Here is a 19941-nt window from a genome sequence, read left to right on the forward strand (position 1 = left end):
ATGCTCGCTTATAGATAGAGCTTAAAATAAGCGTTGGCAGTGTGAGGTGCCAGAAAAATGCTGTTTGCCAACAGCCTTCATTAAACATGGTTTTCAAGAGCAACTCCACGTGCCTACTCTGAGCGTATCTACCCCACTGCACAATTTTGAAAAATGCTAAAAAAAAATTTGGTATTGGGCGTAGAGGGTGTGGAGGGGCTGAGAGAGTGCAGCGTGGTTAGGAGGGTATGTACGTGTGAGGCAGAATCTCTTACGTGACAAGATCTGGCCAGAGAAAATGGAGAGCAACACAGAATTATTTTGAGGGTCTGGACTATTCCATTCCAGAAGCCACTGAAGCAGACATTGTTGTATCAATTCAAGCAATCGGCTTCAGCCACAGTAATGTGATCTCCCCACTCTTAGACATATTGCTGTTACCGTGACTCTAAACATTAACAGGGATGCCACAAGAAAAGAATTTCCTTATTCTGCAAATGTGTCAGTACTTGTAAGGTGCTGGCAATAATGGACAATAACATCATGCGGACCAGTGGCGTCAAATGTGGGTCCAAAACCAGACTCATCAGACCTGCGTGTATTTGTTGAGAGGTTAAACAAAAAAAACACGTGGACTATTGAGAAAGCAGAGTTTTCACCAGTGCACTGCAGTGTTAGAGAGTGAGAGAGAGAGAGAGAATCTGTGTGTGAGAAACAGGAAACCCTAGCACAGCAGACCTTTCTGCTTTTGTCTGAAATAAAAATTCAAATGAACAATAAATGATAACACCTCCATACTTTGATGTGTATGTGTACAGTTGAGGGTATTTGTTGATGAGTAAATTCCCAAACTCTTCAAGATGGGAGCCAGCCTCACGTTTCGTACCTTCCTACTGTTTAATGTGAAAGTGGTTAGCTCTGAAGCTAGCGATACCTTCAACTGCAGATCATGGGCTCACTTCAGGTGCACCAGCACGTAAGGCTGTGGGTTTGCTGACTGTTTGGTTGGTGTTGAAAATCAGAGCAATCAGTAACGATTTTATTTTGTCGTTGTCAGGTTTCCAACAGTAGAGGACATTTGCTGTATATTTGTCAAAAGCTTTGCCCCAAATCAATCAGTCAGCACGACTGACAAGACATATACAGTATATATGAGTGTTCCGTTGCAGTGGTTTGGGGGTTCACTTAATCTTTAGCACAAAGATTTAATAGTGGAACCTTCTTAATATAACAACATTTTTTGTGAAATTAGGTGATACCTCTGGGCCACAACTGATGCCTATTTATCATTCTGTTGATGAGATGTTCAATTATTTAAAAATCTTAACTGTTGATCCCAGTGCAAATCTCTTAGAAGTTTGTCAGCTATTACTTAGACAGTGTTTGTTTATCCTGATATAGTAGGCGATTCAGAGGGCAGTCATCTGGTGGTGTGAGAAAAGTGTATATGGATATCTGGTTAGTTAAATCTCCGTTGTTGTATTATTGTGCTGTGATGGACAAAGCCAGTGATTACTCAGTGATGAGCTTCTTATGTGCTGAGAGCCTCATGTAATCTTGAAGAGTTGGGCACTTCAGTGGTGCCTGAGACAAAGGTGAATCCCAGTGTTGCCCTTCTCAACCACATGACTGTGGAGATAGATGTATAGTAAGCCAGTGTACTAGATCCTCCATGGATCTGGAACTGCTGTGAATGCAGTGGAGAAGGGGAAACTGCTGTGTGCTGAAAGGTCGTCTTTGTTAGCAGGCCTTGTCGACACACAGTGGGTCAGTCTGTGGTTCAGTTGGATGCTTTCTTCCACTGACTGAACGCCTGTGTGATGGAGGCAGGACTGTAAAGCCATTGCTGTATGTACACTGCAGGTTTCACTCCCTAAGGGAGACCCCAGTGTTTTAAAGAAACACCGGCATTTAATGTTTCCTCGCTGTAAAATATGACTTTGAAAGCTGCTACCTATCAAGATTATTTATTGACCGAAAAGGCTTTCATATTTTTCACACAACACCTTCAAAATTATATTTTTCTACTAGTATGAAACCTACATTATTTCAAATGAACTCCAAACAGAAACTCTTTGCCTCCTTATTGAATCAAATCATCTTTTGTAATAGAGTTGGGTCGATTTCTGTTGACAGGCAAAACATAAAGGACATTTCAGAAGAAGGAGAGGGCAAAATATCTGTGTTGGCTTTTATTAGTATTTACTATATCATTTATTATAATGAATTGGAGAGTTGTATCCTGGGAACTGTCATGTGGTTTTCATTTATCCCACTTCAAGAGAAACGCACTGGAAATATCCTGCCCTTTATTTGATTTTCTTAAAACTATTTTTTTTAATTTCTGATGGATATCAACATCAAAACTGCAGTAAAAAGTGCAGTGATGACGGTTTGATATGAATTTTACTATCGAGATATCATTCTCGTTGTATATTTTCTGAGAACCGCATGTGTCTCAGTCAGACTTGACTCCCCATGTACTCCTCTGCACAAGTTTAAATCCTCTAGAGTTGGAGTGAGATGTCCATGCATTATAAATATAAGAAAATAATTAATTCAAGTGGGCGGCGAACAGATTTATGTAGACATGGAGATTCTGATTATGTCAGAGCTGATCTGCACATCACCGTCCTTTGACTTGCTACACACTGGCGTTTCCACGAGTCCACACTGCAAACAGATTAACAAATTTTACGACTTCATCTTCTTGGTCATTGATTGACGGATAGAAGGTGCCTGGTATTATCAGTAATGTGTAATGTAGCAATAGTTTTGGGTCAATAAAAGCTTTTGACCATGACAATTGCTGTAGTATCTGCCAAACATGGAAGGAGAGTGATAAGTGAATCTTCAGTATTGAGACCCGCCTCACAGAACAGTGTCGCCCTTATAGCTCAGTGAGGGGAGGCTGATACTGGACAGAACATCTAGATAAGCAAACGCTGTAAACACAGAGGCTCAGTGTGTGTTGTGTGCCTGCCATTTACACACAAAGCAGTATGTTACACTATCAATTGTATTAATGCCCGAAATGTATCCCTGCATTGACCAAGCACGAAGATTGAAATTGGCTCCAGCCACCAAAAATATAAATCTGTCAAGAATATTGTTAAGAAACTTTTTTAAAAAATACACAAGTGTATACATTTATTTTCTGCCTGCCTGACTGCAGTCTGCTACCACTCCATCTGCTACTATATACACCCTTGTTAGTGAACTTGGTGTTTCAAGGTGGTGAAGGTCAAAATTGAGCAAAAATGTGTATGAATGTTTTGATTATTGTGATTTACTGGCACCAAATATTGATATTTATATTTGAACAACTGGTGCCGTTGCCATTTCGACAAGTTGTTAATAGTATGTACGTGTGACCGCGTTATTATTCACTCCGCTGATGGCTTTGTAGAGATGTTGTTCAGATATGCATTGTATGAATGGGGCAAATGATCACGGAGAGGTCAAGGAGACAATTAAGTCCATATGTCTGCTATATGCTACAAACAAGTGCTAACGCCACAAATATAACTTAGCAAAGCACTTGAAGGAGGCGCAAACATCTGTAAAGAAATGAACTTTTGGTGACAGCTCCCATTTCAGCATCACTGAAGCCTTAAGCAAGATGACGCAATAAACTGTTCTTGATTAGTTGTTTGCCCAACAGACATTTCTGATTCTTAAAGCTAATCCCCCTGAGAGCCTTCAGACCTGAGATTGTTAATAACCTGGTATGGTGAAGCTGTGCAATTAATGGGAACAACCACAATGGGAACAAGCTGCTGCTGCTGAAACAAGGGTAAAAGCAGCAAGAGACAAGAGTAGAAACTAGGCACTACATCATGCAAAAGCCAAATGATCCAACTTACTCAGCTGAAAATAGTTTATAAAGAAGGAAAAAAAAAAACTGTAAGGAGCGAGCCGATGGAACAAAGTAACCAAACTGGTATGGAGGCAGAGTTGTGGACAGCTGTTAAATACTGTAGGACGCTGGACAGAGCAGCTGCAGGGATGAGACGGATCTGTCTGTGTGTGGAGAGGAGGAGGCACTACTCTGTGTAGCTGGCACATCAGAGTGATGTAGACGCAGCCGGCCAATGAGGATTTTCCCTCATGATGTACACGGGTTTTGACACATTTTACATGCATAATAATCATGATTCTAAAAAGTACATTATGTGCACTGGATACTCATTTCAGCCGAGCATGTGGCTCATCCCTAATGTAGGGAAAACACTGCTGGCGTCAAAGCTAGGGCTTTGCAGTACAGAATATACAAGCACTTCATGTTTCAAAATGATGCAGGCAGCTAAATATAGTGTGTTCACTAATGGTACTCAACCGGGCAACTATTGTTCTAATAAATTTGCATGGAAATTTTGAATTAGAAAATTATTGAGTTCTCAATTGAATGTAATGCACTTATTAAACTATCTAGGCAGAACACAGAAAGTTGCATTTTCAGCTCTTATTTTCTAAATTTTGGCTGAAGCTGCAAATGTTTCAGTAATCATTTTAAAATAATTTTTCAGGCCAGAATGCCTGTATATGTGATTTTCAATTTTCAGATTCATTGAAAATGAAAAAAAAAACAAAAACATCATGAACCAATGATTAAAAATAATTGTTGCTTGCAATGTATTATTTAATATGTAGAAGGAATGTGAGGCTGAGTCACTGATGCAGAGGCATAAGAGTAAGGAGGTGTATACGAGTGAAGCCACTCACGTTGCCGGCCAGTCGTGATTCTCTGAAAGAAATCTGAGGTGTTTGTGTCCAACTCTTTTGTCTGCCTCCCACTGAAGCATGAGAAGCAGCTCTTGTTTCAGTCGAGCTCAGCAGCTTACACCAGCTCGCCATGAGGCAGTTGTCAAAGAACTGTGAAGGCACAAAAGCTCTATCAGCATGTTTGGCTCAAATTAAAGTGACATTTTGACAATTTAAGTTCTTCCGTACCCTGCTTGGACTCTCTTGAGAGCATACTGGGCAGACTGAATGAATAAATCCTTGGATGTCAACAACATGTAAAAAGCCACCTTCAGTCAACTAGCTAATCCTTTAATGAATCAGTAGCCAGAAGCAACACACTTTGTTCACGTAGTCACATTATTGGAGATTTTAGTGGTTTGGCAACATAAAACCTGAACAGGAGATTCTAAATGTTAGTGATTTGAGAATATCAATTGAAGCACTCAGCGTTTTTGTAGCGATACAAATTTTGATTTTCTGCTCAACGTTGGCTCCCGGATTTGATAAAAAAAATTGGGTATCACCCTGATCCAGTTGGTAACAATAAGACCGCGTCTATGAACCCCTTGAACTGCAGGTCATACAAGGAAAAAATAATGTAGCTTTACAGTGAAATACTGTTTTTGTTGTACACATAATCACAGATTATGCTATAGAAATTGATGTTTTGTTAAGGTACACATAAAACTTCTTTTCTGCTCAAAATGAACTTAAATGTGTCTGCTTTGAGTTTGATTGAATATACTCTCTTAAACTGTAATGGGTAAGATTCATTGGTTTAATAGTCTGCTACCATATTGAATGTAAATAGATGGCCAACCATCACCTCAGTTTGTGCTTCTCAAACAGCTGCTGATAGAGTTGGCAAGCTTGATACGCAGCTACGGGAACAGGACATAGTACACGAACGAGAGGCAACTAAATATGTGGGCTCACCCATAAATGAGCTATATTCAGAGCTTATAGTCTGGGCTGGTGAACAGTAATGTGTACCACGATAAATAGTGTGGTTATACACAGACAAACACACACTGGAAGAGCTCGTTGTAGTCGAGCCACTAGCCCAGCCACAACACTTGTACCTGTGTAAACTCTGCTTCCAGTGTCTGTCAAAACTCCATGTGACTGGCTTTCCAATGCAAACGCAGTCTGACTGTAGTAGCTCCTCATGACTGTTTTGTTCTGACCCCCTCCATATCCCACACTGTGCAGACACAAGGCTACAACCCCAGTTGTCGTGACCCCCCCCCCCCCCAACTCCTTTTTATTTTTAGATATGCGGGAGGAAGGGTACTAGCAGAATTTGAGGACGTTAACCTTTTAAATCTGAAAATTGGTACTTGAGCTTCAGTTCAATTCAGCCTCATTTAACTTTAGCTTTATTTTTGGATTGTACATCTTATTCAGGCTTTACTAAATGTAGCTAAATAGAGATACAACAAAACAACCAGTCATTGTCTTTTTATTAAGTGGCTATATTGTGCTATATCCTCCATCTATGTCTGGACCCAGTTGAACTCTTAGTTTTGGGTTCAAGCACAGTCACAGAGTAAACAACACAATACATTACACTTAAGCCTTGCCTGTGTCTTCTGTACCATGACAAAAATAGAGTTGCTTCTTAGTTGATCAGAGAAGAACTTCCAAGATTATGTAGATTATTGGCACCATTGTACAATTCAGCATGTTTAAAAAGGCGGTCCAATTTGTGTAAAATGTTTTAAAGCGGCAAATTTCAGTGGCACATTTAAGATGGTCATGAGAAAAGTTTAGAGCGTGGATATTTTGCCTTGATAAAGGCTTTTCCACCAGTGCCCGTTTCCTTTATGGACATCAGTTAACATCCAAATGAAATCTGAGGAAACTTTGTTTTTACTTGCAGTCTCCACCAAAGTCCTTTGGATGCTGTGGTTCACTTGTATTGAGAACTTGACACACCATTAATTGTCGCTATACAATCTCCAATTAGTTTTAATGTTCCACACCTTTCCCATGGGACATACTTCAGAAAATGTTCATTTTTGTTCCACTTTTAAGATTTAAATTTGTCCCAATGATCGTAGTAATCCTGTATTGGCACATAGAGCGACCCTTGCTTCAGGAATACCCCACTGTCCCCTTCAAAAGAATTCTCTCAAACACTCCATCGATGGCTAATTCTGCTGGATTTGAGCTGTGAGCAACTATCACACTGGGTTTTTGGGGGGTTGCTAGCTGATGGCTCCATCTGGGTGTTCAAACTGAGCTGAAAGGAGAGAAGAGCTGCACACGGGCCAGCTGTTGCTTTCTGACACTGCTCACTCCTTTACACCACTTCCCAGCCATGGGCACCTCTGATAAGAAAGACGGCTTCAACGGAGACAAAGACGCACATGAATAAGTCAGACTTCATTTGTTTGCGCTGCCGTAGTTTGCAGTCAAGATCATTAATACTCATATCAAAGCTGTTGAGTGATGATGCACCATGTTGACATTTATGTTGCTCTCTCTAAGATGACTGGAGTCACATTGCCAGATGCATATTGTGAAATAGTTTACTGGGAGTCAGAGAAAGGTCACAGTCTATTCTCAGCCTTATGCATAATGCTGGTGCTATTCCCCCGGGAGTGCCACACATTGGTGTAGATTTACACTCTTCTGAATATCCCGCTGCCTTTGATGATAAACAACCCAGATGTTATGTTATTAACATGTAAGGTTACATCACATAATTCCAGCTGCGCTACCGTAACAAGCTCCTTTTTAAAATGGAGGTTGTTGCTTGTGGGGTCAAAGTGCAGCCCTCTGTATAGAGTTGGGGCAGAAGGACAGCATATACTGTGCGAGGATTGAAATTTGGCAGTACAGTTTGTAGCATGGGAGTTGTTTACTTGTGACCTGATGAATCCTGCTGCCTTGCAAGGTGATGGGATGTGGCCACACACGGGAGAGTGCAAATGGATATACAGTCGGACAAACTTGTTGTTCTGTAATCGTTAATATTTCCGTGGAAATTCTAAACAGAAAGAAGATCAAACTTGGTGAAGGACAGTGTTGCTATTGTAAACTAATATGTTATTGAATTTACTGTGCCATTACATTCATGTTTTTTACCAATACCAAAATATAAAAATACGTATAAAGTGGTAGAATATTAACGTTTTCTGGTTAGATTTTACGCTGGTTATTGTTTTTAGGCATATTGTGGGTTATCGCTAGATTTGGATTGATTTATGATTGCCATCAATCATATGCTGTTTCTCCTCTTTCACTTCATTTAGTGGTCATTCATCCATGTACTCAGTGAGGTCAAGTCTTATCTTCCTCAGCTGTGTTGGAGCAGAGATCAGATTTAGCCTAGATGACATCATAATGCAGAGTTGGTTAATCCCAGGAAGAGGATGGTGTTGATGCTACATCCACACAAGTGTATGGAGGCTACCGCAGGTTAAAATACAGAAACCCCTACATAATCCTTTATGATGACATAATCATATTCATGCAAGCTTCAAGTCTTTTACCAAGAAAGATCCTTGAAATGGAAAAACTTTGATCCTTCTACAGCAGTAACATTGCTACTGTGAGCAGTAGCTACCATCAGTCTGCCATAGATATTTGCTACATTTGCCTATTGCTACAGTTGTTGTGAGCCAACTTAAAAGCCAACCAATGTTGGTGGCAGCAGAGAGGGTGGTACCTGATTGGCTGTTGTGTTTTGGAGAAGGCTGATCCATTATCGCCAGACCAACTGAGCTGGCTCTGAAACGTCAGATTAGAGTGCAAGATGAAAGTACTTCGACAGTTTTAGCATAATGGTGAATAGATGCTATCCAATGTGTTAGAGCTCAGTTTAGTGTATGAAATTCTTGAAAAACAAGAAATCTCATACACACTAAAGCAATACAACAAAAAAGTTTAATACTCCAAAAACACACGAAAAAAGCAAAGCTGTGCTCTATTGTTGTCATCATGGTGATGAAACCAACATGTTGTGGCAACCTAAATTTAGCAATTTGGTGACTCACGTCACTCATAAAGTGGTATTTACCAAAACACATAGCCTTTTTGTCATTCTTATGTGATGTTTGATTCAGTTGTCAAAAAGCCAGAAACTGACAAATGGCTGTAAAACCAAAAAGAGCAACAATTCTAGAGTTGAAATGTCAGCAGCAAAGGAAGCGAACGCCTAGCGTACACCCATTGTTGTAACATCTTTCCCGGCAGTCATGAGAGAGTGTTTTAGGAAATATTATTGTATTGATTGTCTGTTCCAGCTCTGGTAGCTTGTGTCAGGACAGTGTCTGATAAAGGTTTGTGGCATTTCTTTAACAAGTAAGACAAATGGAGAAATGGTAGAAAATTCCAGCCTTGAATTTTATTTCAAAACTCTGCAGTAGGCGGGAGACCCACAAGACAAGACATATTTGGGCTCAGAGATACCTGCACTTTGCACGTGGTAGGCGTAAATTTGTGACCCTACACAGAGAGGACCCTCTGTAAACCTGCTGCAGTGTGGAACAGCTGAGGTAGAGAAGTTACTGTAGCAGCAGCTCAGACAGGGAAGGACCCTTCTGGGCTGTGGGTCAGCTGCCCTGGACACAGGCCAACAGAATGCTGCTCTCTGCATGATACTGCACAGGGAAACCTGTCTACTCCAATCAAGTACGCATGTGGAATGACTAAAAGTAGATTATATAAACAGGTTTTTAAAAAACAAAAACAAAAAAAAAGGGACCACCAGGGATGAATACACAGAAAAAAAAATTGGCTTATTTTTAGAGCAAATGTTCATCTTCATAGAGGGCTGACTTCAAATTTTGAGTGTAATTTTCAAGGAATTATTATTATTATTGTTATTATTATTATTAAATTGAGAAAACCTGTACACATACCCACCTCATCTCATGGCTGCCATGGGAACAGCCCTGCCAGGTCAGAGCATAGCCCTCATCCTGACCATGTAAACTTATGAGCGGATCATAGATTCGATGTTTGCAAGAACTGAGAAAAATCCTTGTCATATGCAAAGATGTTACATCAGACGTTTGCAGCTCTGCTCTGGTCATTTACACAGGCATAGCTTAGCCCATCTGCTGGAAATAGAGATGACTCTTAAGTACATAAAGCTGCCATAAGCCTCTGTTTCCTATTGTAAGCTGTTTTAAAGGGTTCTGAAGCTTGATGCCATCTGGTTTGACTCATTATTTATATATTTTACATTTTCTTCCCCCCTCCTCTCAGGAATGGTCTGACTGGTGTGAGACATGCTTGTTGTCCACGTTAATGTGGGAGGTGGATGACGCTACTGCAGTTCCCCGCTACGCCTCCCAGACTAGTCACATGTCTTCATCCCACAGACTTCCACTTGTCCATATTGCTCAATCTCCTTCCCTCTCAGTGCCTTTTGCATCCCTGCCAGGTTCATTTCTTCCTCCCAGTAACCTGTCTCTGCTCTGGCAGTTTTCCTTCTTGGCATCACTCGAGAGCAGGAGGTGTGATGTCTTTTTTATTAGAGAAACAAAAAAACAAAAAACATCGTAATAGTGTAATCGTCAGTTTGGGGGTTTACCTTTAGGTCTTTTTCATCAGTTCATTAAACCTGACATATTTTGCAGTTTCTGTAATTTTATTTTTCAAAAGCGAATTGCCAGACTTCTTTAGGGCAACTGATTTGTCTAATTCAACTATTTGAATTGTCTTATTATTAGGTCTGTGCAGTTTTATCAATTCTGCGATATTTATATATCGATATTTTGTTTCCCCAGAGAGTATCGATTATTCAGCTGCGAGTATCGATACATTCAGCCCCATTCAAATGCTGCCAGAGAAGGCCACTTGCTGCACTTAAACTCTCCATTGTTCACTTTACTTTTCAAAAGCTTGAAAGCTACAATTTGAACTCTGTAAATGAAACTAATTTTCTCATCACATCCTCGATTCATTTTGTCCAGCGTTTGCAAGCTGCCAGTCAAAGCCATATATTGTGTAATTGCTGCTTTCAGTTCAATTAATTCAACCCAAGTCAATGGAACACTCACAAGATGTCACCAAAATCACTTAGATCCTTTTCTGAAAGATTTTAAAGGGACAAAGTGTATCGAATTGTATCGTGAGCCGAATGTCATGTAACCTATCGTATTGTGAGATTAGTGTATATCACCTTACTTATTATGGTATTTTTTTATTTGATAAAATCAGTGTCATTCAGGTATTATTTTGGATGAATAGGGCACACAATAAAGCAAGATTTTATTTATTTTTTTTAGCATTTCGATGAAATAATTTCCAGCAGTCCCCTGAACTGAAACCAGTTAACGTAGTGAGAGCGGTCATCAGAAATTAATGGATGCAAAGTCCCTCACTGTGTTGAACAGGGCTTACTTGGTGTGCACACTCCTACGTGCTGTCAGGGCACCAGAATGCCCCTGATTTGATAAAGGCGTAATGGAGTGAATGTGGGAGCTTAACAGCCTTCCAGTTTTATATAATTTAAAATAGAAGTGTGTAAGAATTAGATGCACATGAGAGACTTTTTAGATTATGTCCGAAGAACCTCCTGAACCTGTTAGCTGAGCACATTTTCATACTTTGAAAGTTGATTAACAAGACCCTTTTTTAATATACTGTATGTCTTACAACCATCAACATTTACTTGAAACTGCTTTACATTAAAGTGTACATGTTTGATAGATGAGGCTTTTGTGATGTTACATTATCAAACGGAATGCTGCATGTCCTTGACCCCATGCATAGTCAGTGTTGAGATTTGGCCTTTGCACAGGCTGTGGCACAGCTATTGAAGATTAAAGACAAGGAATTAATTTGGGTGTGTATTTGTCCTATCCTCTTCACGTTTGGCTATAATGCCCTTGTCATCATGAGAGTGGGCTTAATCAGATTACATTTTAGGTTGTAAAGCTGGAGCTCGCTAGATACAATGAACAATATGTCCTCCGAGGTTGATTATCAGCCCTGTCATCGCGAAAGCCTGCTGTTCACCAGCTGGAGCTGCTCTTTATCTTCTCACATCGACAAGCCTGACCTGAAACTGTCTTCTATTAGCAATTAAACATGTAAAACTCTGAAGGTATTTAAGGTGAATACTGGCCGAGCTAATCATGACACTCATGTTGTGAGTTATTTATTTTTTTATGTGAAATTTCTGGCTTAAAATTTCTTACTTCAAGCTGTAGTTTTCTCTTTTGACAATAGTGCTTGTGGCAGGATTAATTGAGACAAACAGCCAAATGTCATGGCAAAGAAAAGGTATTGATATTGTGTGTGTGATATTGTGCAATGTTTAACACTCCCTTTTCTTCTCGCCTCTTTCAGGAACCTATCAAATCCAGGGCACCACAGCTCCATTTGGAGTATAGATTTTACAAACAGTTGGGAAATTCAGGTAAGATTGATGTGGACCTTTTGTACCTTTGTTGAAGACACTTTGAATTGGCCTTTTAACACTTGTCTACTTTATGCTTAATCATTTCCTCATGATTGCTTCCTTGCACTTGTTTTCACATGAAATTAATTTGCATCCACCCTCTAGTTTCCGGATCTTTGTAGTGTCCCGAGTCCACTTCTGGCTGAAAAATATCTATTTGATCATAGCAGTGTCATGTAAATAAAGATTAATATCAATAGACATCAGCTATATTGTTGGTGAGAGCGTGAGAAGTGCCCTCTGGTAGTGTGAGTCGCTGTGATAGTGGTGTTGGAATGAAATGTGATAAGAGTTCATATGCAGTAAACAATTTCTCAGTACATACTACTGAAAGGTGCAGAGACAATATCTCTGGCAACTTACACATCCATGTCCATAACACAAGTAAGTAAAAAGATGTGAACACACGCAAGGATTTGATCGGCAGCCTGGAAACAGCTCACGTGGCACTCTGCCATCTAAGATACAGTAATGTACACTACAGACAGAATGCTGAAAATGCCGGTACGTGTGTGTCACTGACACCCATGCATCAGTCTTGAAGCAGCCCGTGTTTCCATTTATCATTCTATCTCTCCCCTGTTATGTAAAATTCAGCTTTTGTCTGTTCTATGTTCATTTTTTTGATATGGCAAATAGTTGTAAATGTAAAATAGTTCTTCAAGGTTCAGCCATCACATATCAGATCAGTCTCTGAGGTGCCATTTTTATTTTGGGATCCGTGTTTTATTTTTTATTTATTGTGTTTTATTTATTTCCATTCATTTCATTTCTTTGTTGTCATCCAATTTACACAGAATTGAGTTAAATTTGGAAAAACAAAATGCCATTGTGGGCTTTTGAAACCTGTCTTTATCCACTGAAGAGAAATGTCTACAGCACTGGTCTTGTGCAAAATCACTGCCATAGTTTGGAAGACTGGATATAATGAAACTGTCATTTTGTAACGTGACCACTGCAGTGTAAACATGATAATAGACCAGGGCTGGGCAATTAATTCCCACAGAGGCCGCATGAAAAATCTGAACTGTGTTGGAGGGCTAAAGCAACGATAACTTGAACTTGATTCTGTTTAGGATTAATTTTCTCCGATTGTAAAAAGCAGTAAATTATATATTTTGATTAGTTGGGGATAACAGGGCCAAACTGACCCAACTCCACCCTACCCGAGCCGAAGTGAGCCAGTGGAAACGCACCCTAAGAGCATGGCTTTAACTTTGACTTCTCTAAAGAAATATTTACAAGTTGATGTCTTGTTGTCCTGTTGTCCCACAGACAACTTCAAGGGCCTCAGTTCTACGTTCTACTCATTTGCAGGAGCTGTTGGATGCTATGAAAGCCTTTGTGCTCCTTTCCTATCCCCCTTATCTTTCCTCTCCTCTTGCCCTGGCTAGATCAGCTCTGGAGGTGATGTTAGCAGTGTTCTCTTGCAGCAGAAAAGCTCTAGATTTAAGAACAGGGATCAGAAGTGGCTGCTAGTGTTTCTTATAAAAGCTACCTCATAAGAACACGTGTGTGTTTTTGTATCAAATATGTTTGGGCTGATTTTGGCCTCGCACATATTTTTGTTTTTCAAGCTTCTGGAGGTGCCCTTCCTTACTGGTGCACTGATCGTCCCCTTGAGTGTGTTTCAGTATCATTTTGTGACACGTGCCAGCTTCCTGGCTCCTTGTGCCATAGCAAAAGCCCTCTACTCTTGTTAAGGAGGAGGGGCATTAGGGCAGTCCTTGACTATTTATAGATATGGCCCTCTCCAAGCAGTTGGGCCATAATGGTGTGTTTACTTGGATGGCTTCCTCAGTTGGAGTATCCTCTGCCTTCCTGATTGACTGAGCTGCTGGCAGAGATTTGCAGGGGAAACTCAAACATGCTTTGCTAACAGGGTGTGGCCTAGTTTCTTTATGACTGTTCTTGTTCACATATGTTTGTCGTGAGTTAATCTACCATGATGCTCGCCCTCACATGCAGAAAGGCAAAACAGCATTAACAGTAATTGTCATCTCATGTGCTAGTCTCCCCTAATTATAGACGAAGATTTCTCTGGTCCAGACTTGTTTCTCTCTGGCTTCTGTTGATTCATGTTGTGTATTGAAAATATCCTCAGGCCATATGACATCAGATTCCAGATTTTGTTTTATTGATCCTCCAAATTCTGTGTTTTCCCTTTTTAAAAAACATTTTCCTGACTTTTGTGTTTTATAATTTGAACACATTTTAACATTAGAAAGTGTCCAAGCATTTGGTTGATAAATGGAATTTCAGCAGTTGTGTGAGGCAGTATTCGAAATTGTTCACACATTGAATGAATCTGACGAAATATAACAAAATGGCCTAGAGCAGCAACAGTAAATTAACATCACCTAGAGTTTATGCTTCATATATACACTGATATGTCACTGGAAACAAACCCACAATGTCAGTAAAAATGCTATTCCAGTCAGAGAGAGAGGGAAGTTTGAAAACATTGAAAAAGAGTGACCTTGGTATTAGTCCTTAAAGGACCCCTCATCTCCCCAGAGAAGAGGGGTCCTTTAAGTCAGCAACCATATCTACAGCAATTTGACACATGTCAGATTTGCATAAAAGAAAGCCCAGTGGTCCTGTGGTGGGGTTGAGGAATTTTAGAATTTGCATCATGTGAGCTCTGTCGCTCTGAAACTTTCTCATGATGACAATATCTGGTTTTCAGGCTACTTGCAATGTGCTAAATATAGCCTCGTCTCAATGAGAAATCTAGTAATGTATCATCATTTATTGGATTATACAGGGTTGCAAATATGCTGTCACACCACTTTGTGTTGTGAGTGAATGGCAGCATGTGACTGATTTATCTCCAACCTCTAATCTTTGTAGTTGGGTTTGAATAAAAAAGTTGATGATTAATCATGTAATCTTTTGAATCTGGGTCTAGTTCTAGGAGGAACCTGAGCAGGGTTCATCTAGAGCCTTGCAGGGCTTTTACATTGACCTACATCACCAGCTGCTGCCGACTTTCTTTTTGTCATGTATTATTACTCACCATTTCAACTCAGGTTTTTAATGTTTCACACAGAACTCAATTACCGTAACATACAAAACAAACTTGCAGGCTTTAAGGGCACAGAGAGAAAAGATCAGCAACACAATATGTGAAAGCCACACAAAGCAGATGCTGCGGAGGGGGTTGTCGTTAGGTTTAGTGTCTTTGCCTCAGACTGACAACTTCCCATGGCTGTTTTAATGTTGTCCCGAAGGTTGAACCCACGCTCTGCTCCCACACTGGAGACTTGAATTACCAGCACTAATTCAACCTGAGTTTAGAAGCCTGGGATCATCTCAGCCAGGGACCTGATCAGAAGGGGCACTGCTGCTAATGGTAGATGGCTTGCAGTGTTAGTTTTATGGACAGCCTTCAGGCTCTTTTTGCCATTGTTAACAACATTCAACATTCCCCATGATGTTGGCAGTGTGTGGATGGTAAATAACGATGCTAATGTTGAAATCAAGGCCACTGCAAATGGCAAATGTTGGATTCCCTCCTGATTTCAACTGTGCTCTGATACGATGGTAAATGAAATCAGCAAAATAAAACTCAGGCATAAAAACACAAATGTCAGAGACCAGTTTGTCTGCTTCAGTCTTACTGATGTTGATCAAACTGGCTGAACCAGAGACAGTTTCAATATGCAACTGTCATGTAAAAATGGAATTGCACCATGAACACACACTATTGAAGAAACTGGCCTTGTCCCCAACTGATGACTTGCCACTACATAGTAATATGACAGGTCTTGACTGTCTAGCATGGAGGAATCAAGGCGATAGATTAAACGTACTTATGTTGTCAACGTGGCTAAACAGGGACATGTGACCCTGTTAGTCCTGCACAGCTCAATCGCCTCTAGTCTGTCACAGTGTGGACTTGTTGGCACTTAACGCCCAGCATGTGCTTATCCACACACTCTTAATTATCTTTTGTAGCGATCAGATCCTAGCTGTTGGGAATGCTGTTGTCCAGTTCATTAATTTGATGAATATCTCACGGTTCATATGGTGATGAATTAAACAGAATTTGGAAATGGTCATTTCCAATGTCTGTAAAAGTGTTAAAAAAATATACAAAGCCAGAAAATTATGGAAAATTTCACCACAAATACTTGACTATATAATGGGTTGAGTTAAGATTGAAAAAAAATCTCTTTTATTTAATATATATAATATAGCTTGGCCCTTATTTCGTTCAATGGTAATTTCATGTGTAAACAGACATTTTAAAGATGAATATTTTCCTCACGGTTTTGGAAAATTCATGGGAAACTAATGGGAATGTATTGGAAAGAATGTATATGAACCCTGGTGCCCTGTCATCCAGGCACAGTTGATCGTAACTTACTTATATTATTACTCTGCAACTGAACTCATTTCAGTCTCAATGGTTTTAACGGAGGCTGTAAATGTAAAATGCATAATATGATAGTGATTTACGTTGATATGTCCCAGCTCCACCACTGAGTGTTAAAATGATTGAAAATGTGTTGCTGATTATGAAGAAAGTCTTTTCCTAGTCTGGATGGAGCCCTTTGGTAACCACTGCTGTCAGGAGAATGACTCGAAATCCACTTTTAATCAACCATGCTTAACTTGCTGGACTTGGCTCAAGCAGTTATGGAGACACAAGATTATTGTGAGGAGTTCTACATAGAGGGAGATGTCCTTTGCAGTTATTTCATGACGTGCATCAGCATGGCTGTGATTATTTAGAGGGCTCATCCTGTACTTTGTTTCGGACCGTCCAGGTCAAGAAAGATGACCTCCATGATTACTTTAATAACAATGTGAAGGTCTGCGCTGATGAACAATTAACGTTGTGTGGTGCCGAGTATGTACCGCTACGCGCTCCAGCTGTGTCACCATCTCTCCTCGCCTGTGTGGTGCTGAAAAACACTGTGTGTCCCAGCTGTGTAACAGGAGAAGCAACTTATTATTTATCTATTATTAATAACAGTAAGATGATTAAATCTTGTGGTTTCTAAATGTGCCCTTCCTTATTAACAGCATTTGTTGCCCTCACTCGGATGTTTTTTGTTTTTAGGTTGTCTGTTTCGTTCGTATGACCTCCATATCTCGAGGGGAATTTCTTTGCACTTGGAATCAAGGAACTGATTTTAGCGATTAAGGTCACTGACAACACAAAGTACGTTTTTAGTGTTGTGATGATCTCAGGAATGCTTTGAGGGATTCCACCAAGTTTATAACAATCCATCACTTGGACTCAAGGATGCACCGATTTGATTTTGGTGGTCAATGTCAAGGTCACAGTGACAACACAACTTCAGGCGCTTAAAATAAAATGTCAAACACATATCTGATACCATGAGATTATGAATTCATGGCATTTTACATCCAAAAGATTCAGGGTCAACTTTAGTGTTTGATTATATTGTTTTGCAAAAACTCTTCTCTGGAGAGATTTTAAAGCTCCATATCACCCCCAAAAAAATCATAATATCCATCTATCCATCCATCCATCCATTTTCTACCGCTTATCCTGTTAAAGGTCATGGGGGGCTGGATCCTATCCCTGCAGTTTTTTGGTGTGAGGCAGGGTTCACCCTGGACAGGTCACCAGTCCATCACAGGGCCAACACATAGAGACAGACAATTCATTCACAGTCACAGTCACACCTACGGTCAATTTAGAGTATCAATCAGCCTCGTCCTCTCTTAATGTCTTTGGACTGTGGGAGGAAGCTGGAGTACCAGAGAGAACCCACACAGGAACAGGGAGAACATGCAGACTCACACAGACAGATCCTGTGCTCCAACCGGGACTGGAACCCGGAACCTTCTTACTGTGAGGTGACAGTGCTGACCACTGCACCACCGTGCCCCCCCCCCCCCACCCCCCACCCCAAAAAACTTTTTATTAAATTCCTTTTGGTCAAGTCTGCACTACATACATTGTATGAGTCTTGTTAAACATGCATGTAAACTGTAACTGGACTAGTTCGACGAGCCATACGACCGCAAGGCCATAATTCTAGTTCATTCATTTTTCACATTTGTGCCTCTCAGCACAGTAAATTGGCTGGTGAGGGATTTTTTTCAACCTCACTGATGAGTCTTTCTGCGGTTTCATCTGTCATGTTGGACAGTGTGTGTTAAACATGACACCTTGTTAATTTGGATGGATTCAGATTGGTTGTCTGTAAGTCCTATCATTTATCAAATGACTCTTAAATTGATCCAAAACGTATTGTTATAAATTTGAATTTGCGGTAATGAGGACAGCGCATGTTGAGCATGAAATAGAACTGCCTCAGTTCCTGTAAAAAAAAAGTTCAGATTTAAAAGCTTCAAATGTCTTTGTAAAATTGATACCTTGTTTAAAAAAACAACTTGATTAATTTTTTAATATATATTTGTGTGTGTGTATATATCTTTTTTTTTTTTCATTTTAATTTTTTTACAAATATAAATGCAAATAAAAGTAATGTAGACACACAAACATATCCAGTAGTGTTGAGCTCTATCTGTCTTGGGGGATTGTTGTGCCAATGAGCTATGTTGCATTTGCAGCTCCAGGCTGAGTCTGTACAAGCCTGAGCGCTGATCACATTTCAGCCCTGGGAGGACAACTCCAGAGCACTGGGCCTAATGGAAGTCACTTCTTCTCCCCCTCTTCCCCTCTCTCAGTGCACTCCATAATCTAAATCTTTAATACGCGTTCGCTCTATTCTGCTCTTCTCTCTGGCTGTCTCTTCTCTCCTCCAGCCCTCTCGTCTTTGGCCCTTAACTCTGACATTTCATTGTAGGGCAACATTGTCTTCAGCTGCCATGATGCAGCCTGAGAAAGCCTGCCCGCAGATACAATAGGTTGAATTGTCTCAAATTGTCAAGGCAGCAGAGGTCACAGCACCAATGACATTGACTTGCAGTGAAAGCTAGAGCCTTTCTGTTAGTGCTGAACACAGTCACAAAATGTATTTTTTGACCTTGAGACAATTAAAATCAGAGGTTTGCTCAGTGTCATCAGAGAATCCTTGTGCTGCAACATTTGAAGAAGGTAAAACCATCAGCCATCCTCCATCATTTTGTCACTTTTCAAATGCTAATTTATCCCCATCACTAATTGTTGCATATGAGGTAATGTTGCTGATTTCTTCATTGTTAGCAGTCTGGTAAATCAGCAGTTCTTACCTATTTCTGTCAGTGTATATTAAAATTTTTGACAAAAAAATGACTTAAAAAAATGTGCTTTTACCCTGGTCCACCCATCATTTTTCTAAATCTCTGCTTACATTCACTGGCACCAGATTATAATACACTGTGTACTCTTCCTTTGTGATGACTGGGCTTTGAATGCCCTCTAGATTTGGGCCAAGCTTTGATGAGTTAGCCTCTCCCGGTGATCTCTTGTCACTGCCTCATCTGTCATGGGCTTCATTACCAGGAAAATCCTAGAGACTAAAGTGCAGGTGTGTGTGTGTGTGTGTGTGTGTGTGTGTGTGTGTGTGATAGAGAGAGAGATAGAGAGAGAGAGTGTAAGTGAGCGTTGTGTATACCTACATATATTGTGTCTATGGGGACTGCCATGGAGGAGTGATAAGGTATATCAGCCTGGAAACTCCCCAGTCCCTAGGTAGTAGACGGCATGCAGACAGAATTCATGCTGAATACTTGTACGCAAACTGTAGGGCTCATTCACCAACTATTCCTATCACACATTGTAATTTTCCTCACAAATTATTTTCTCTTGTTTGTGTTTGAATCTATATCATCTTGTAGGATCTTTCTGTCTGTGTCAACATATT

At 40.2% G+C, this 19941-nt stretch overlaps 1 protein-coding gene across 5 annotated transcripts in view; it reads left to right on the plus strand.

The window, feature by feature from the left end:
- The window catches only part of csnk1g2b (casein kinase 1, gamma 2b), a 36415-nt gene that overhangs the window by 5105 nt on the left and 11369 nt on the right, over positions 1-19941 (plus strand). For all 5 annotated transcript variants that reach the window (XM_086223501.1, XM_086223504.1, XM_086223503.1 and 2 more), the window contains exon 3: positions 12037-12106. In XM_086223501.1, the coding sequence (XP_086079627.1) occupies positions 12037-12106 (70 nt within the window). The remainder of the gene's footprint in view (positions 1-12036; positions 12107-19941) is intronic.

This window comes from Aulostomus chinensis, chromosome 14 (assembly GCF_037954235.1).
Source record: "Aulostomus chinensis isolate RoL2024-O1b breed Wild chromosome 14, RoL_Achi_v1.0, whole genome shotgun sequence".
In the NCBI taxonomy this organism is placed as follows: domain Eukaryota; kingdom Metazoa; phylum Chordata; class Actinopteri; order Syngnathiformes; family Aulostomidae; genus Aulostomus; species Aulostomus chinensis.